At 41.2% G+C, this 21,382-nt stretch overlaps 2 protein-coding genes across 2 annotated transcripts in view; one reads left to right on the top strand and one right to left on the bottom strand.

Moving 5' to 3' along the window:
• The window catches only part of fsd1 (fibronectin type III and SPRY domain containing 1), a 49,969-nt gene extending 34,250 nt beyond the window's left edge, over positions 1–15,719 (bottom strand). The window contains exons 1-3 of the mRNA XM_043720950.1: positions 15,576–15,719; positions 8,507–8,602; positions 1,242–1,373 (exon numbers count right to left, since the gene is read on the bottom strand). Of these exons, the coding sequence (XP_043576885.1) occupies positions 1,242–1,373; positions 8,507–8,602; positions 15,576–15,593 (246 nt within the window). The 5' untranslated portion in view covers positions 15,594–15,719. The remainder of the gene's footprint in view (positions 1–1,241; positions 1,374–8,506; positions 8,603–15,575) is intronic.
• Positions 13,526–21,382, top strand: part of LOC122565209 (cytotoxic T-lymphocyte protein 4-like) — a 74,513-nt gene continuing 66,656 nt past the window's right edge. The window contains exon 1 of the mRNA XM_043720952.1: positions 13,526–13,568. The gene's annotated coding sequence lies outside the window, so the exon portion shown is untranslated. The remainder of the gene's footprint in view (positions 13,569–21,382) is intronic.

Genomic DNA, 21,382 nt, shown 5'->3' with positions numbered 1-21,382 from the left:
GCCGCAACATGACCTCCCAACTCCTGTACTCAATACTCTGACCAATAAAGGAAAGCATACCAAGCACCTTCCTCACTATCCTATCTACCTGCGACTTCACTTTCAAGGAGCTATGAACCTGCACTCCAAGGTCTCTTTGTTCAGCAACACTCCCTAGGTCCTTACTATTAAGTGTATCCTGAGTACTTAACCCAAGCTAACACTTCAGTGCATTACTGGATAGATGCTTCAATGTTAAAAGACCACCTTTCCAACAAGATAGTAAGTGGCAGGCTGTCTGTCCAAGTGGATATACAAAATTCCGCACTCTGGTGAGCATCAGTGGTAACTTCTTGCGTCCTAGTTAACATTTATCCCTCATCCAACATGCTCATGTGGCATTTTTTGGGCTTTAGGTTAAAACTGGTTGACAGTTTCGTAACCCGAAAAGTACTCAATAGGTTGTGAAGTCCTTTGAAGGTCCAATGATATGACAGCTACTATGAAAGTACAACCACCTCTAGGATGGATCCAGATTCTTTTCTGTTATCCAACTGTTTGTGTTTTCTCTCTCTCTCTCTCTCTCTCTCTCTCTCTCTATTCTGATCACATTCCATTTTTATTCAGCTCAATAACAAATACAGCAAATTCATTGGGCCATGAGACACTTGTAACTATTCTCATTGACAGACCATAGACTTTGTAAACACAGTCAAAGTTTAGCATTTGCGAGGAATTGTGGTTCAGATGCTGACCTCCAAGTCCATGAATTTGCTGTTTTAAGGTGCACTCGACAGCTGGAACACAAAATAAAAGTAAAAGCTGACACAGCAGTGCAGCACTGAGCAAGCTCTGCTCCACTAGGATGTCAACTTTCAGACGAGATGTTAAACTGAGGACCCATCAACCCACTGATAAAAAAGTTTAAAGAAAATCCACATCATTATTCCAAAGAGAAACAGGAGAGTCATTCTGATGTCCAGGCCAATATTTATCCTTCATTCAATCAACATTACAACAAAAGTCTTGTTACTACATAGTCGTTTGTATATACAAAACTTGCTCTGGCATTTCCTATGTTACAACAGTTACTTTATACCTGTGAAATAGTTTGAAATGACCTGTGGTCCTGAAAGTTCTCTATAAATGCAAGTATTTCTCTATCGTCTTGATTTATTTTGGCACAGATGCTAGTAGCCATGGCTTAAATTACAGACAGCATTTACTCCATGAAATAGCCATGCTGGGATGACAGAACCTACCTGAAGTTCATACGTTTTGCTGGCTCGTTCTTGCTTGATCTTTGTTATCATGTCTTCCTTCATCTCATCCAGTATGGCATAAAGTGAACTATATTCTGCCTCCAGATCTGCAAGAGCTCTCTCAGAATTAGCCTAAAAAGAAAAGGAAGGAGATGGCAAGAAACCAAATTAGAAAGGAGGCATCAAACTGTTCTCCAGCAGAACAGCTTATTTGGACTCGCATAGATACACCAATATTTTACAAGATGAATAAAAAACAGAAAAAACGTAAACATCTTGAGGAACAATGAGGCACACAACAGTGTTTTATTCTAAATTTTGTGCACCCAAGCCTTCTCCCTTCACCTCCAACACAAGTGTAGAAGGACCAAGTCTGTTGGATAGTTTTCTACCACTCAGGTGAGCGTAATGTGAAAATGTCATATACTCACATTTTTGAAACAAACATTGTCTTGTTAAAGCTGCCTTTGCAGCATATTAAACTTATTAAGCCATGATGCAAAGCATGTGTTATTTGCCAATTATCATAGAAGGACAAATCATTGAAAAGGATTTGATGATGCCACATCCAAAATGGCTAAGGTAACACCAGGGAAAATCATCTCTCCATTAGGTAACATGGGCAGTTCAAAATATTGGTTCATTGATGGATTTATTATTTTCATGTGAACTGAGATAGAGAGAAAAAGTGTTGTTTTACATGCTATTTAGGCAGATCATACCATCAAAGCGGCAGAACAGTGTGTGGAATACAGTGCAGAGAAGGTGCACAGACAGAGCACGCGAGAGAGAATCTGGCAGAGTGGCCAGGACTAGAGAAATCTGATTGTCTGCAAATAATTATTTTCAGACAATTAGCTCAGCATCAGAAAAAGGTTACAATGCAAAATCTGGAACAAAAACAAATAAAGCCTGTGAAGGAGTAAGCAAGACAGAAAGGAAGGAAAACATTAGAAGCTGTTGGAACATCTTTAATAACAGGGCACTTGGATGCGTCGGAGGTAATTAAGCAGAGGCAACATGGCTTTGTTAAAGGAAAAATCATGTTGAATTAATTCAGTGGAGTTATTTGAAGTAACTTGTGTGGATAAGGGGGAACAGGTGGATGTACTGTGCTTAGATTTCTAGGAGCATTTGCCAGAAAGATTATTGTAGAAAATAAAATTTCATGGTGATTCGCTGACTAACATGAAGCAGAGAGGAAGAATAAATAGGTGTTTTTCAGGCAGGCAGGATGTGACAAGTGGTACAGGGGTCAGTGCTGCCCCTCAACTCTTTATAAGTGATTTGATGGACGGACCGTAAGGTGTGGAAACTGAATTTGCTGATGACAAAGATAGATATGAAAGTGGGCTGTGAAGACGACATAAGGAGTCAATAAAAGGATAGAGACAGGTTAAGTTAGTGGGCAAAGATCTGGCAAATGGAGTATGATGTGGCAAGCTATGGAATTGCCAATTTTGGCATAAAGAATAAAAATCAAAATCATATTATCTAAATGATGAGCGGTTGCAGGGAGATCTGGATGCCCCAGTACATTACAACGATGCAGCAGGTAAGTATGCAGATATAGCAAGTAATCACGAAAGTTAACAAAATGTTATGCTTTATTGCGGGGGGGGGGGGGGGGGGGAGTGAATGCAAAGATAGGGAGGTTATCTTCAAAGTTATACAAGACATTGGTGAGACTACATGTGGGGTACTGTGTACAGTACTGGTCACTGTATTTACAGAAGGACATTAACATATTGGAAGCCAAGGTGTTTGTGAAACTAACACCTGGGAAGAGTGGACTGTCTTATCAGGAAAGGCTAGACTGGCTACATCTGTATCCTATAGTGTTCAGTAGAGTCAGAAGTGACTCATAGGACCTTGTATGTTTCCAAGGAGACTTAATGGGGTGGGGGTGGATGGGAATGTCTAAATGGTTCCGGATGTAGGTTTGCTTGCTGAGCTGGAAAGTTCATTTTCAGATGTTTCATCACCATATTAGGTAACATCAGTGAGACTCCGGATGAAGCTTCATCTGGAATGTTCACTGACGATGTAACCTAGTATGGTGATGAAACGTCTGAAAACAAACCTTCCAGCTCATCCAGCAAACCTACATTCAGAATTTCAACCTGGGCTACAAATCTTCTCAAAGCTCGCTAATGTCTAAATGGTGTTTCCTCTTGGGGTCATAGTTTAAAAGGGGCACACATTTAAGACAGAGATGAGGAAACATTTTCTCTCAGAGGGTTATAAGTCCCTTCTGCAGCGGACGCAGAATATTAAAATATTTTTTAAGGCTGAGGTCGATAGATTATTGATGACCAAGGGGTTGAAAGAATTTTGGGCGTGGGCAGGAACGTGGAGAGGAGATTAAAGTCAGATCAGCCGTGATCTTATTGAATGACGGAGCAGGCTCAAAGAGTTGACTGGCCTACTCTTCTTTGTATTCAAGGAAGTCAGATTGCCAAAAAAGGCAAAAAGGATCAAATATTCCAATTGCTCTGTTTGACTGGTGGAAATGCATATTCAAATGTATATTCTAAAGTGCCAATTTAGCTCATTTGGTAGCACAAAGACAGAAAGCTCAAGCACCACACCAGAACCTTAAGAAATAAATGTTGGCTAACATTCCATCTGATGGCTTGCTTCACTGCCAAAGGCACTGCGCTTGGGTGTTTCAAGAGGGATTTTAAAGTACCCCTGGATCTCTCCATACAAATTCTCCAATACCTATGGGAATGTTCCCATTCAATCATATCAAAAAGTAGATTTTTGTGAACTGAATCGTATTGCCCTGGGTGGCCAAGGTGTAAGGTCAATATTGGGCCATTTCCATTCACAATCTACAATTTGGAGGAAATGTACCTAATTTCAAAACGACACTAAACTGAAGAGTAGGGCAGGGACTTCAGGCAGCAGTACAACAGACACAACAAATACAGAAGCAGGATCATACACAAAAATAATTTAAAAATTGTGGAAGCTGGAAATCTGAAATGAAAGCCAAAATTGCTGGAAATGATTAACAGGTCTGGTATCAACTGTAGAGAAAAACAGAGTTAGCATTTAAAGTTATGACAATGAAAGATCATGATTTTGAAATGTTGACTGGTTTTCTCTCTCAAAAGGCACCACCACAGCCGAGTACTTACATATATTATAGAGAGTCATACAGTACAAAAACAGACCCTTCCATCCAACCAGTCCACGCCGACCATAATCCCAAGCTAAAATGGTCCCACCTGCCTGCTCTTGGTCCATATCCCTCCAAACATTTCTTAGTCATTTCAAAAGACTGAGATATAATAGTGAGGTTTGGTGAATGATAAGTGACACTTGTTGTGAATAAACCAAGATAACAAGAATGGAGAAGGAAAAACAAACAGTAGGGTTATTAAATTAACTTGCTCTGAACTATATAGTACAAGTCAGAAGCCACTCAACAAAGCGAACAGCGCAGAGTGCAGCAACATTACAGTACAGACAACCAAATCTATAACTAAAGGGATAGAGTGTGAAATCCAAGAGGTTACAAGGATTCTGCAAAACAGAATGGGTAAGGCCTTAGCTGAAGGAATCTATACAGTTCTGGTTACCATGCTACAATATGGATATTAAAGTTTGGGGTCAGTGAGGAGGAAAAAAAAAGAGGGTGCCTGAGCTAGAAGAGGGTGTAGAGATTATTACCTGTTTTACACTGTGAACGTGTTAGACAAATCAAACTTCTCAAGAGAACGGATAGATTGAGTTCAATAATATTGATTACCAAAAAGGTTTAGGATCAATGGACATGGCTTAAGCTTAGAAGGAAAATGTATAAATAATATAATTACTTTTACACAGAGGATAGCAAACATGAAATGGACAGACTCGGGAAGCTAATAATACCTTGAAATATTTGCCCATTTCTCTCACATCAAGTTAGTTCTTAACACAGAGTCAGGTGATTATGGGTTCAAGCCTCATGCCAAAGTCTGGGGTGCATGATCCAGAGAAATTCATCAGTTACTCCGCAAATGGAAGACAAGGAGTAGCTCAAGTCGCAACAGTAGCTACTGGCTGCAAGAGGTCAGAGGAAACGAGTGGGAGTCAGCCATTAAACCCTTCAAGCCACCTCCTCTTTTTAACTGGACCATTGCTGATTTTCAGTTTTTAACATATTTGTCCATACTGTCCCCTATTGCCTTGATAACAACCAGAAGTCCAGATCCATTTCTCGTGGTATCGAGCCAGTTATACTGCGTCAGCTGAAGCTGTTGAACAGACTCATATCAAACTATAAATCTGTAAGAGTTTTTGCAAAAATTCCTTCAGTACAATATGAGGATATTGTGCAAGGCTGGAAAAGCCCTCTTTAGGACTGATATTGGCCAAAGGTCGAGTTAGAACAAAAAGTAAATTATAGCAGACAAATGCCCAGGTAAGATCAGGTAACTTTGCACAGACTGGAGACTATAACTAGAGACAGGACTGGTGAGACCAACCTTTACATGGTTAAAGTTGACGTGCTTTAATTAAAAAAAAAGCTTTTGTTGGAATTTTCTAACAGATGGCAGGATCATTCCAGCATCTGTCAATTTAATGTTGCTTATATTTTTATAATATGAATACTACTTGCACCTTACTGGTCTCATGGGGACAGAATCAAGGCCCGACACCAGTAGGCACATGAAGCTTGAAATTCAGCAACATTAGCGTTCGTCATTCTGCCTGGGATCAGAGTCGTTAATCCACTCAATCCCCATGTTAGAATAAGCAGGGAACACAACATGCTTGCTCGAATGTGAATTTCAATTAAATTTGCAATGATTTTCTAAACATTCTTCCTTTCTCTTCTGAAGGCGCTGTGATTTTTAAAATAAAAATTACAGTATTTGATTTCAGCTTTAATATCTTGAGATATGCTGACCAGCTGAATCCAGATAAGTTTCAGCCAGATCCTGTATGCTTCAGTCAGGGCAATAACAGTACAAGACATGACAAACATTTGGAAGCTATCCTGAAGCCTCTTGCCACTATATCATCTTTCTCTCGGGTACAATTCTATTCTCCAGGGCTTCTCCCATGCCTTATCCATGTGACTTTTGACATGTATGAGCCAGATCTGCAAGGCTGCCAGACTAATCGGTGAGCAGAATAGTAGATTCTAATCCGGTCCTTATCCAGTGTTCCAACAACAGGCCAGTACTAATGATGATGAACAGCAGGTAACAAGACAATTCTCCATTACCCAACTGTTATCATCCAGAGACTGATAATGGAGCACCAGGAGTGCTCCATCATATATAGCAGTTTAGGACAAGGATCAAGCTCATTCATGCAGCTCAGTGCAAAACATGCTGTTTGCGCTCCCTAAGTGAAAGGGTGATTTGTAGCCCATCTCCCTGTTGGCCCTTGTGGAATAGAAAAGTAAAAGCTGTTTTTACATTATACCAAGTCCCATGCTTATGGATTGGACTCCTTTGCAGCTGGCTGCAAGCCAAAAGCAAACTCCACAGGTTTGAAGGTCAGTAATTTTACTTCAGGCTGTAGCTTGTCACACAAGGCAGCCCTCTGTAGGACAAACCCCCTCATCAAAATAACAGCAGAGAAACAGGCTACTTAGTTCAACTAGCCCCAGTCAGCGTAAGTGTTTTATCAATCTGCTTTGTCTAACTCTATCAGCATCTTCTTTGATCTTCTCGTTTTCATGCACTAAGCTAGCTTCCTGTGAAAAAGGCGTCTAGGCTGTTATCTTATGTACTAACGAGTTCTGCATATATCGAAAATGTAATCATTGGGTAAACAGTACTCCCGTGCCAATTGGCCATAGTTATGTTCATGTCAGAGTGTCCTTAGAGAAGGAGCATGCCATGCCCACCAATGCTCTCAATATCTTTAGAGAGAGAGGTGGGCACAGTGGGAGATGCAATGCTTTATTTCACCCTCCAACTCCACTTAGATTTAGTCCCTTCCTGCTCTCCATACCAGCTCTCCCCCTCCCCTTCACCTTTGATGGTTTGTAAACCCTATAATGGGCTTTGCTTTGTAAATATTCAATTGGCTACATGGGTGCCTAACTAGTGGTGGTTACTAGTTTAGAAAGAAAGGAGAAAAAATGTCACATTGATTTTGGTGGTGGGAAGGTCGCAGAATTGTGCATTTCTACTTCTGGGGAGAAACAAAAACAGCACTTCTCTCCGAATTTTGTTTTTTTAAATCATTCTCCTGAATTCCCCAACTGATTTCTTTGCAATCATCTTATGTTTATGAAGGGCAGGAAAATCAACATTTCGGGCAAAAGCCCTTCATCAGGAGTGAAGGAGGAATGAAGGAGCGAAGGAGGAATGAAGGAGCTTCATTCCTGATGAAGGGCTTTTGCCCGAAACATTGATTTTCCTGCTCCTTGGATGCTGCCTGACCTGCTGTGCTTTTCCAGCACCATTAATCTAGACTCTGATTTCCAGCATCTGCAGTCCTGACTTCTGCCTTATATTTATGAGCCCTAGTTTTAGACTTTCTCACAAGAGGAGACAGTTCACACAAAATAAAAAAGAGCAAGGTCTTATGAATGGCTTATGATATTTAGAGTGCATAAATCCGGTTAGTTTTGGAATAGACAGCAACTGTCTATTCCAATTGGAAGAGAAAGCAACTGGTCATTAAACTACCCAGTAATGAGATACAACTTAAATCTTCTCAAACATCTATTATTTACTTTAAATGCTCAGTCTTTTGTTGAATATAAGACCACCACCACCTTCAAGTTCCCCTTCAAGCTCCACATCATCCTGACTTGGAACTTTAATCATTATTCCTTCACTGTCACTTAGTCAAAAACCTGGAACTTCCTTCTCAACAGTGTTATGAGTTCCCCTGCACCAGATGAAATTGCAGTGGCATGCCAGTGCAGTCCAAGAGAAATTAGGGATGGACAACAAATGCTGCCCTTGCCTGTGAGGATTATCATAAAAAAATAACTATATTGCATAGAGGTGAATTACTGATGGATACGCTAGTGATGAGGGTGTTCTTATAGTGCAGTGTGTAGTATCTCTGATTCTCAGCCAGAAGCCCTGGGTCCAGATCGTACCTCAGAACTTGATGGACAAGGAAGGTGTGTTCATAATGCAGTCAAGGTTAGTGGTGCTGGAAAAGCACAGTAGGTCAGGCAACATCCGAGGAGCAGGAAAATTGACGTTTTGGGCAAAAGCCCTTCAAGAAAAGAGTACAACAGATTGCCAGTCTGGTAGGCGTTTGCATATTGTAAATTAGATAGTAACAAGCATTACCTCAACATTCTTCAGGGTTTGTTTTAGCACAAAGACGAAGTTCTGGACCTCTTCATTCTTCACAGCCAGGGTAGTAATAATCCTCTTCAAAGTCTCCTGAGGAAAGTTCAGAGGAGCAGGAACAGAGTTGGACATTACCACAGTATTATTTTTCTCTAATTAAAACTCAAGTATCTACAAGAATCAGAATAAAAAAGGTGGGTTTAACATTGCATGAAACGAAGTTTACAAATTGATTTTTCACTCAGTTTTGCATATTTCTTAATAGATTACCAGATGACAGACTGTAAAACTTTTATTATAGCAAGCAACAATTCTGGGTAACATAATTATGTTACCACAAAGTCAAATGTGTTAATACTGAGGAATCTGGTGAGATGCTATGACAAACAGTACACTGCTAATAACACAAACATTATTGGATTGCTGGCTGCAACAAAATCCAAACAGCTGCATGACATACAAGAAAGTTCAATTGCATGTTATCCACCATTGTCTTGTACACTTCCTACTATATTGACTGGGTTACAAATTCTGATACAGTAATTGCTTAGGCTTCAAAACATTTCCATGTTTCCACTATTAGAATTATCAAAATGCTGCACCATTAAGGTCAGGTTTAATAGATTTTTATTTCAGTGTTGACCAGTTACAGAAAAGAACATGACCCATATTACACTCTGATTTGTTAATTTACTACCGGGCAACACTCTACAATGTAAGCTGCTTACATCTGTCTTGTTTATACATAGGTATCTGAGATAGAACCAGCTGTCACCCAAACACCCAAGAGAATGATCTACAGGCATTAACTTTGGATCAGTGGTCGCACTGTTACCTGAGTCAGGTCACAGGATATAACAGCACTCTAGGGATTTGTGTACATAACTGCTATGGGAGTACAGCATCATAATTACTCAAAATGCCATTGTTCAGGAGACTTCAAATAGATTCTCACTAGACGATTCAAAAAAGAGCAGAGTTCCAATATTGCTGCCAACACCTATCACTAAAACAGTTTACTAGTGATCTATCTTAATGCTGTCTGTGGGATCCGATTGTGAACAAATTTGCTGCTATATTTTCCTGCATTAATGACAATTTGTTTAAAACATGCAGCTTTGGCTGCAAGTTGTGCAGATGTCCAAATACCAGTCTTGTTTGTACTTCGTTGGCTTCTCCTGGCTCTGGAAAACTTTACTCTATTTCACTCCCAATGCTTAAGCAAGCCATTTCCTTGTGCTGATGCTCAAGTTAATAGCCTTAATCTCAGTGGAACTGGCAACCGTATAATCCATACACTGGGTCTGCTCAATAATCGGTGCTGGTGACAGCAGAGAGTATGTTGAACCACCGAACAGCTGGGGCACTGAATCAGTTGATGTTCCATACTGTACAGTACTCTGCTAGTCAACAGAAGTGTTTAAGTTGGTTTGTCAGGCCTGGATTTGGAGTGGAGTACATAAGATTTTTTAAAAAATCCTTAGTAGAGGCTTATACAGTACTGCTGTACAACACCATACATACCAAAGCAATTGCTTACATTAGATGCTATTTGACATATTAGATTCTATTTTACAGCAGTAATTATTTTAGTTCTACTATTGAACTTTACGTTTGGAATTCTACAAATTGTTGCTCACTATAGTGGAGGCCATTATATATGGAGTGACTATAAAATTTGAAATTTCTTTTGCTTCCCTTCCAGTGAGGTGGTGCTATATTACCGTTCACAAAGGAAGTCAGAGTTGCTACGGCAACATACACTTTTAAATGTATATTTTAGTCTGGAACAATGGGGTACAGACACTACCAATTTTCATTCCATTTCATAATTAAGCAGGAATCTCTCCTGCTGTTACTGCCTGCCATTGGATTGTTGGAAGGTTAACACCTAACCTGATTGGCTGCATTATGAACACAGCGAAAGTAAGGACTGCAGATGCTGGAGATCAGAGTCTAGATTAGAGTGGTGCTGGAAAAGCAGAGCAGGTCAGCAGCATCCGAGGACCAGGGAAAGATAAAAAAAATTAAAATAAAAAATCAACACTACAGGCAAAAGCCCTTCATTACGAACGATCAGGTAATTCTTGAAGGGCTTTTGCCCAAAACGTCGATTTTCCTGCTCCTCGGATGCTGCCTGACCTACTGTGCTTTTCCAGCACCACTAACCTTGACTGCATTATGAACACACATTCCTTGTCCATCAAGTTCTGAGGTATGATCTGGACCCAGGGCTTCTGGCTGAGAATCAGAGATACTACACACTGCACTATAAGAACACCCTCATCACTAGCGTATCCATCAGTAATTCACCTCTATGCAATATAGTTCAGTCAACTCCCCTCAAAAAGAGCCCAAGCTTTCTAAGGATTAAAGCCTAGAATCTCAACATTTTCTGCCATTCATGTCAGATACGAGTAGTGAAATTCCAGCAGTGCCAGAAATCCTTATTTGCCAGTTGGGCACTAAATGCACTTAGAGCATGATGGTCTTAGTCATGCACCACATAGACGCAGCAACTTGATCTTCCTGGAAAAGTACAACAGGTCAGGCAGCATCCGAGGAGCAGTAAAATCGATGTTTCGGGCAAAAGCCCTTCATCAGGAAGGCACAACATTTGCTGATAAAGGGCTTTTGCCCAAAATGTCGATTTTCATGCTCCTCAGTTGCGGCCTGACCTGCTGTGCCTTTCCAACACCACACTCTTGACTCTAATCTCCAGCATCTCTAGTCCTCTCTTTCGCCTAGCTTGCTCTTCCTCCCTTCTAAGCAGAGATGGACAGATGTTAGACAACATGTACTTAATGGAACCTTAAATTATTTCTGCACACTAGTCCATGTATCCATCAAATTGCAGGGCAAATGTGCATTTAGTTGAATATTTTATTCATTTTTCCCAGTAACATTTTTTTTAAACACCAAATGTTACTCTCACGCGAGATACACCAACCTGCATTAAGTGGTGATGTTGCATCTACATCTCCTATTCTCCATGCACACAGGTTTTGCTTTAAACACTATGCCCCCTCCACAGCCTTCCCAGCCTCCTTTCTGCAATCTCCTGTCTTCCTTCACTTCCTAGGGACTATTCTTTCCTTTTGCTCTCCATATGAACTAGGAACAAGAGTTGGTCAATCAATCCACTATAAGATTGTGGCAGACCAGATTGTGGCCTCAAATTTATATTTGCACCAGGCGCCAGAAAATGACCATCTCCAAGAGAAAATCCAACCACAGCTCCTCAATGTTCAGTGGCATTACAATCACACAATTCCCCTCTACCAACATCCTAAGAGTTGCCATTGTTCAGAAAATGGTCAAACCACATAAATAACATCGCTACAAAGACAGATCAGAGGCTGCGCTCCAGTGAGTAACTGATGCCCAGACTCCTTAAAAATTTATCTACTCTCTACAAGACATTTTTCAGGAGTGTAATGGAATACACCATATTTGCTTGGATGGGTGCAGCTCCAACATTCAAGAAGCTTGACACCAACCAGGACAAAGCTGCCTGGATGGTTAGTTATGAATGTGGAGCCTGTCATTTAATCAGTGACGTTCAGTAGCAGCAGTGCATTCCACCTCGAAGATTTAGTGCGGAAATTCACCGAGGCTCCTTAGACAGCAGCTTCAAAACTTGCAACCATTACCATCTTGAAGGACATGGGCTGCAAATACATGGAAACACCACTTGCAAGTTTCTGTTCCAGCCACTCAGCCTCCTGATTTGGAAATAGGCCACTGTTCCTTTGGGGTCATTGGATCCTAGAGCTTCATCCCCTCATAAGTGTGCCTACACCAAATGGACTGCAGTGATTCAAGATGGCAGCTTGCCATCATCCTACCATCTCCTGAAGAAGGGCTTATGCCCGAAACGTCGATTCTCCTCCTCCTTTGATGCTGCCTGATCTGCTGCGCTTTTCCAGCAACACATTTTTCATTGGATCCTAGAGCTTCATCCCCTCATAAGTGTGCCTACACCAAATGGACTGCAGTGATTCAAGATGGCAGCTTGCCATTATCTTCCCATCTCCTGAAGAAGGGCTTATGCCCGAAACGTCGATTCTCCTGCTCCTTTGATGCTGCCTGACCTGCTGCGCTTTTCCAGCAACACATTTTTCAGCTCTGATCTCCAGCATCTGCAGTCCTCACTTTCTCCTAATCATCTTCCCAAGGCCAATTACAGATGGACAATAAATGCTGGCCTGACTAGCGATGCCCACATCCCTCGAATGGATAAATAAAACAATTCCCATCTCTACTTGTTAGATTGACTCCCTTGTTTGTCAAAAATCTATGTCTGCCTTAAACATATTCAATGACCCCCACCTCAGGCAAGGTTCCAGAGATTAATGCCTCAAAAGAATTCTCCTTTTCTCCATTCTCCTGCAGAAGACTTTTTTTTTTAAAAATCCTGTAAAATGACAGATATTCTCATTTTAATGAAGGTCTCTGCAGTTGGTCTGTTCACATGCAGTATATCACAACAATTCTCCTGTTTTCCATCATTGGGCAGAGATACAATGATATTGAAGGCTGGGAAAATAACATAAACAAGTCCCAGAACATTCCATAAGTTTCCATATGCTTTTGCACTACATATCCAATAACATCACCATAGCTAATCTATGGTCTACAGTTACAGAGAACGACCACTTGAGCTAGAAGGTGCCTTTGCAATCTGACATATTATTAGAGGATGAAAGGGAAGACAGAAAAATAATCTGCAGAATATTTCTTAGAGACTTCTATGTTACATGGGACATGTACTGGGCTTGAGGTGCTGTACTAGTTATATGGTAACTTCAGGTTTACTCATGCAATTCAGAAAACCCAGTGACAGGAGTGATTCAGTCCAAGTTTGAAAAATGAAAGCAAAGTGCAAAGCAATGCTTCAGAGTACAAGAATTTCCATGCTGAGCTAATTACAATCCTTATTCGCTCATGTTGCCACTATGCAAATACTGAGACTGTTGTACTGTGAGCACAGTCCCAGGCTTAGTGGCCACCCTGTGTTCATTCACTTAACAAAACCTTCAAATGCTGGCAGCCTAAGGTAAGAATGTTAGACCTTTTCAATGTGCTATCAGAATCTGGGGAGAGGTTAATCACACATTCTGCGAAGCAACAAACAACTTCTGTACCTGTTCTGCACTCCAGGCCAACACCTTATTTTATACCGTGCTGCTTTTTTTCCCCCAGAATAACTGCTTAAATCTCTCCCTGCCTCTCTTCAATGCTGCCCAAAATTCAGATTGTCACTAGTGGGATTTAACCACGTCTCCCTCTGATACACCATGTGCATGTGGGGATGGGTGAGCAGCAGCAGTCATAGACATGTACAGCATGGAAACAGACCCTAATCTAGTCCCATTTGCCAGCACTTGGCCCATATCCCTCTAAACCCTTCCCATTCATATACTCATCCAGATGCCTTTTAAATGCTGTAATTGTATCAGCCTCTACCACCTCCTCTGGCAGCTTAGTCCAAACATGAAAAATGTTGCACCTTAGATCCCTGTTACATCTTTCCCCTCTCACCCTAAACCAATGCCCTCCAATTCTGGACATCCCCATCCCAGGGATAAGATTTTGTCTATTTATCCTATTCCATGCCCCTCATGATTTTGTCAATCTCTATAAGGTCATCCCTCAGCCTCAGACGCTCCAGGGAAAACAGACCCTAATCTAGTCCCATTTTGCTAGCACTTGGCCCATATCCCTCTAAACTCTTTCCTATTCATATACCCATCCAGATGCCTTTTAAATGCTGTAATTGTACTAGCCTCTACCACTTCCTCTGGCAGCTCATTCCATATATGCACCACCCTCAGCATAAAACAGTTGCCCCTTAGGTCTCTTAAATTTTTCCCCTCTCACCCTAAATCTATGCCCTCTAGTTCTGGTTTCCCCACACCAGGGAAAAGACCTTGTCTACTTAGCCGATCCATGCCAGTCATTACTTTATAAACCTCTATAAAAGGTCACCCCGCAGCCTCTGACACTGCAGGGAAAGCAGCTATTGAGCCTCTCCCTCTAGCTCAAATCCTCTAACCCTGGCAACGTCCAACAAGGAAACAGTTAGAAAACTGCCCCTCAATACTGGTTAATCTGTCACTCAGCGAGGTTGTATCAAAGTTAACAGCACTGGCCTCATGGATACAAATGACAACAGTCCTGCTATAAACTGTAATGAGGTTCAGTTTAGGCTTAGAAATTGCTCACACAATCTGGAACTTGTACCAATGTATTTTCCTTTGTATATTCTACAAATATTGTCCACATATCCAAAGTGGTGCAAATAACTAATTTAAAATTTTGGAAAAGGACAACAACATTCAAACATCTCCAAGTTCTGCACCCCATTACAGAAATATTCCATTTTAAAAATCTCACCAAATTGACAGAGGTAGTGATACACCCAACCACCAGTGCTGAAGCCCACACATCCTCAGCCATTTTAGTACTCTGTACCAGTCTTTCAAGTTTTACAAATTCATTCTGCAACCTGATCAAAGTTTAAAATTCTGTTCTATATTGACGCTGAGTCAACATAATAATGACACAGGCCTACAAACACAAGCAGCAAGATACAACTCACTATTTAACTGGGTTAAAATAAAAATAAACCAATTTAAGTACAAAATCCCACGTATAATTCAAATAAAATAAAGGACACAATATATTCTGAATGTGGACAATGCAGACATCACACCTGCAATATCCCAGCAACTAATCCGTGCGTAAAACAGTTTACATTGGAACAACAAAACCACAATCACCCCTCCCATTTTCGTTATAAAATACTAGTTCATTTTTCCTTATCATGTCTCTATTTATGCCTAGTTTTGACAATTCAATTAGCCTGCATACGTTAAGCCATAGACTATCAAAATGCTTTGAAATTCATCTGCGTTACAATATGAAAATTCAAACTGGTTGCCTAGAATCTCCCTTCCCTTCCCTCCCCTTCCCTCCCCTCCCCCGTTGCCCATGCTGAAATGACCAGCTCGCGTTGCAGGTTGAACCATTCATTGTAGGTGTGACATTGTCTCTCTGTTACCTTACTGTGATCTGCCATTGCGGAATGTAGAGCTGAGAGAGGAAACAAAATCCTTTCCGTTTCTTTAAAAACAGGCTGACTGCACTGACATTGCGCTGACTTAGTTTCCCCTCCTTCGTCTTTAAAAGCCCGAACAAAGCACAGTCACAGCTACCGAGGGGGAGGAGAACGGGCCTGCCGTTAAACAGCACCAGCTCTGCGCAACAGCAGCGTACACTACAGCGGATTGTGGGATTTGTAGGAGATCCCGATGGATTTTAACCATACCACCTCCACAAAGCCGGAACCATCTCTATCCCTCAAAGCTTCACAAATTAGATTCTCCTGGGTTACTAATCCCAGAGTTAAACTATGTTAGAGCTAAATAATGTTTGATAGTATTAAAGACGGCAGTCCCTCTTGATATGTTCCTGTTTATATGTTCCTGCTCCTGTTAAAATAAAACACATTTAAACAACTTCTTATGATACCATATGTCGTTCTCACACAAATAATTCCTTTCACAGTCTAATGATGTGCCCATGTATGCAATCATAGCAGCCATTTTATTCCAATACTGTCTTCAAACAACAAATACATCAATACCAGTTAATGAGTTTTTAGTGTTCTGGGGGTCACTCAACCCGAAACGTTAACTCTGATTTCTCTCCACAAATGCTGCCGGACCTGCTGAGCTTTTTCAGCAATTTCCATTGTTGGTTAGGTTTTTAGTGGCGTTGGTTGAAAATCTTAACCAGGACACCAATAGAAATCCTCACTCCTCTGAGTACTGTTTAGGGCGAGTACTCCTTCAGTTTTGTCCTGGCCTCTCAATACTATCCACCCTGGTTTTGGGGCTCAGTCCAAAAAGCATCTGATTCTGAGAATGACAACTTTCTTAACCGAGCTACACAAATCGTCTGTGAACTCTGAATGTATTGTTGGAGTCACCTGAGTGTGTGCAGATTGTGTCAAAATTTATATTCAGTCAAAGCTCATTTGTGAAACACTTGTCTCTTTAATCCTCTGACTTCCAAATAATGTTTGAAGCCGTGTATTGAGGGTTAATGCTATATTATAATTTGGAAACGTGGCTGCTAATGCAGACAGAACTACATATAGTTTTAATGTTGATCCATTTCGAATTTGTGTTGATTAAGAAGGGAAGACATAGTTTTAGTTTCAGTTTTGAGTTCTGTAGTATTAGGATTCTCTGAAAATTTCTTTACATTTTCATTTCTTTACATTCTTTACAAATACGCAATGGATGAAGTATGTTTGGATTTCTAAAACAAAAACTTTTGAGCATCCCAATGGCTCAGTGGTTAGCACTGCTACCTTACAGCACCAGGGACTTGGGTTCAATTCCAGCCTCAGGCAACCTTCTGTGTAGAGTTGGCAGATGACAGTCTAAGATGTGCTTAGGTGAATTGGCCATGCTAAATTGCCCATAGTATGAGGTGCATTAGTCAGAGGGAAATGGGTCTGGGTGTGTTACTCTTCAGAGGGTTGGTGTGGACTTGTTGGGCCAAATGGCCTGTTTCCACACTGTAGATAAAGTCATCTAAAAGGTGTTGGATAAAGTGCCACATGTTAGGCTACATAATAGGATAAAAGTCCAACATGTTGTTGGTCGTACATTAGCATGGATAGAGGATTGACTAACTTATACAATATAGTGTCAAATAGCATGGAAACTGACCCATCCATACCAACCAAGTATCCTAAACTGAATTAATCCCATGAGCCCATATCTCTCTAAATCTTTCCTATTCATAGACCTCTCCAACTGTCTTTTAAATGTTGTAACTGTACCAGCCTCTACCACTTCCTCTGAAGCATACATCACTTCTGTGTGAAAATGTTGCTCCTTCGGCCTCTTTTAAATACTTCCCCTCTCACCTTAAGCCTATGCCCTCTGGTTATGGACTCCCCTACCCGTGGAAAAATACCTTGGCTATTCAGCTTATCTGTGCCTCTCATGATTTTATAAACCTCTATATGGTGACCCCTCAACCTCTGACATTCCAGAAAAAAAAGTCGCAGCCTATCTAGTCTGTCCTTATAACTTATAATGGGTAGAATGCCACAAGGATCAATTCTAGGACCACAATTATTTACAATATTCATTAATGATTTGGATGAAAAAAGTGAATGTACTATCACTAAGTTTGCGGATGACATAAAAATGGATAGGAAAGTAATTAGTCACGACAATGCATTGAGTTGAAACTTACATTTGTTTGACTTTGTTTGAGTTATATTGAGTGATTTGGAAGGTTTTTCACTGTGAGGCCTAGAGAGTTTTCTCAAACTATCTTATCAAATGCTCTTCATTATTGACATATCACATGCCTGATTTCCACCTCATTTTACCACCTGGCATCTTGTTGACCCCCAAAGTGGTGCGAAGGTACTGCTGACCATTAATGAGCCCACAACAACCCTTTTGCTCGAATGTTCTGTTGTTTCCAACCCTTGAGTTTCCCACTTCACAATTGTTACTCTCTCTGCAGTGCAGTATGTTGCCTATAATCCTCACAATTTAGTTACCCACCTTTCCTCCTGCAGCATAGACCCAGATAATACCTCTTTGAATTTTAGTGGACTGACCCCCAGAATCAACCTTAGCCCATTTCCTTGATCGAATTAAACCAACAAACCTCAATGCTGAGTGACCAGACTTTGACTGATGTCTGTGCAACTCTCTGACTAATGTACTTGAACTCCCTGGACTGATGAAATTGTCCAGCATGGCTGACCTCAACCCTCAGGGCTGATTATAGTCCACTCCCTGGACTGTGGAGGTACCTACTCTCTGAACCCTGACCGCCTCAAGAGCCGACTGAGTCCTCAAGCCTCTAAGACTGATATCAGAGATTGCCCTTGAGTTGCCATGTCCATCTTGACTTGATTTGAGGATAACTTCCCTTTGGCTTTGAGACTTGGCCGTTTTCTTGAAGCACATGCAGAATGTTTAATACATATGCTACTGGCACATGGTGCAGATAGGAGATTGATGGGAGCATGGTGCTCTACCTCAACATGTCCACCTTTGACTGATCACTGCTGGCCAGCTGCCTAATTGTGTCTGCACTGAAAGTGAGTCTGTAAGCTCAGATTGTGGGGGCAAAATTCAAAAAGGTAAGGCAAGAATTCAGTGAGCGTCGTGTAGACACCAAGTGAGTGAGTATTAAGAGGGAGAGTGTACACACTGAGATACAGTCTGGTCCAATCTATGAGTTAGGTGCCTGGTCCTGCATGCAAAGTGTCCTTGCAATTCCAATGAATGGTGCCAATACACTCCACAGTGCAGTGTTGAAGTGCACAATCGTATTATAAGTGACTTGGAGATGTCGCATGCTGACATGGTGAGGTTGGTGTGTGTTGAATAGCATTGTCCATGATCACGAATTCACCTTTGGTGTGTGCCCTGAGATGTTGGTGCCTGATGTCCAAGATGGAAGTCCAAAGGTTCAAGCAGTAAACTGGAGGCCGCAAGTAAGCATTCTGATTTTCATGTCAGAATTTTTCACCACCATTTACTTGTCACAAATGAATTTGTTTGTCAATGTAATAGTGACCATAGCACAGTCCATGTGGAGTTAAGGTCCCATTGTCAAAGTGAAGACTCCCACTCTTGTGTTGTGTGGCTAATTGGGATAAGTTCAGACTGGAAAACTAGCAGCTCAAAACTTGGTCATCACAAGACAATGTAGGCCATCAGCAACAACAGGATTGAGTTCCACCACAGTCTGTTACTCTTGTTATCCAACATACCCAACATGTAGAGAATCTAATCTTATCCCTCAGCGTACCATGACCATTAAGGCTGTGGATTGATACGTGCACACACACACACACACACACGTGAAAAGCTCTGTAAGCTATTGCATTATTTAGACTTGTATTAATCACTTTGAATCATATCTGTGTGCCTTTATTTCTTTCCCAGTAATTAATATACATTAGTTGTGGTGAAGGTCTGTGTCCTGTCTTTGTTTGTGGTGTATCACATAGAGTCATAGAGATGTGTAGCACAGAAACAGACCTTTTGGTCCGACTTGGCCATGCCATCCAGACATCCTAAATTAATCTAGTCCCATTTGCCAGCACTTGGCCCAAATCCCTTTAAACCTTTCCTCTTCATATGCCCATCCAGATGTCTTTTAGATGTTATAATTGTACCTTCCTTCACCACTTCCTCTGGCAGCTCATTCCATACATGTACCACTCTCTGTGTGAAAAAGTTGCCACTTAGGTCCCTTTTAAATCTTTCCACTCTCACACTAAACCTATGCCCTCTAGTTCTGGACTCCCTCACTCCAGGCAAAACAGTTTGGCTATTTATCCTATCCATGCCCTTCTTAATTTTGTAAACCTCTATAAGGTCACCCCTCAGCCTCCGACTCTCCAGGGAAAACAGCCCCAGCCTATTCCGTCTTTCCCTATAGCTCAAATCCTCCAACCCCGGCATCATGCTTGTAAATCTTTTCTGAACCAAAAATGAAATTGGCACTGTCACTGAAGAATTGTATTTTAGGTATGACAATGGGAGGGCAGGAGGGGAAAATGCACCAAAAGTCTCCAAAGTACTTTCAGAAACAGTGTATTTGAGAATTGTACCCCATTGTTTCCATGACCATAAAGATAAAGGAGATAACACCCTAAACAGCTACCTGTGTTTCAAGTATAAACTTAAAGAGAGGTCTAGAGGTGATATGTAGGGATCGCTTTGACCAGAACATCAATGTAATTGCAAAGCTATTCAATAGTTCACAATGATCTCAGTCTTGGGTGGCTGCCTGTGTGGAGTTTGCACGTTCGTCCTGTGTCTGTGTGGGCTTCCTCTAGATGCACAGTCCAAAGATGTGCTGGTTAGATGGATTGGCCATGCTAAATTGCCCATAGTGTCCAGGGCTGTGCAGACTAGGTAGATTAGTCATGGGAAATGTGGGGTTATGGGTTTAGGATGGTGAATAGGTCTGGGTGGGATGCTGTTCAGAGGGTCAGTGCAGATTGGATGGGCTAAATGGCCTCTATCTGTGCTGTAGGGATTCAATGATTCTATAGCAACAGAAGGCGTAAATCTGATAAACACAATGGAAGGCATAAACCAGATAAACAACTTCCTGGTGCAGCTGGGGTAAAGCAGTTTAATCAGCTAGTGTCAAATTGAGTCAGGAGATCTGTTGATGGATGACCATCTGAAAGAGACTCTGAAAGAGTTCATGGAACTTCTAAGTTTCCAGTGTCACTATGAGCAGGTATTATTGCTCAGTAGTGTAACAAAGATTTTCCACATTAAGTGGAACTGTAACCAAGTTGTTGTGTGCCATTGATATCTGAGCCATAGCTTTTAGACCCAAGAAATGACATTTTTACCCAAAAAGCCCAGGGCATGCCTAAAATGAGATGGTACAACATACCTGCATGCTAAATAAAGCAAGAAACATGGGAACTAAGCAATTCCACATCTGATAGATTACCTCGAAGCTCTGCAGCAACCAATCCTGATGGTGGTGAAAATTAAAACAATTCTATAGACTCCCCCAATAGCAACAGAGACATGAAGGAGCAGATTGGGAGGCAGATTTTGGAAAGCTGCAGAAGTAACAAAGTTGATGTTATGAATGACTTCAACTTCGCTAATATTGATTGGAACCTCCTAGTGCAAATAGTTTGGATGGAGTAGATTTTGTCAGGTGTATCCAGGAAGGATTCATGATTCATAGACCAACTAGAGGGGAGGCCATATTGGATTTGGTGCTTGTCATTGAACCAGACCAGGTGTCAGATCTCTTGGTGGGAGAGCATTTTAGTGATCG

This window comes from Chiloscyllium plagiosum, chromosome 31 (assembly GCF_004010195.1).
Source record: "Chiloscyllium plagiosum isolate BGI_BamShark_2017 chromosome 31, ASM401019v2, whole genome shotgun sequence".
In the NCBI taxonomy this organism is placed as follows: Eukaryota; Metazoa; Chordata; class Chondrichthyes; order Orectolobiformes; family Hemiscylliidae; genus Chiloscyllium; species Chiloscyllium plagiosum.
This window is presented reverse-complemented; position numbering and strand designations above follow the sequence as displayed.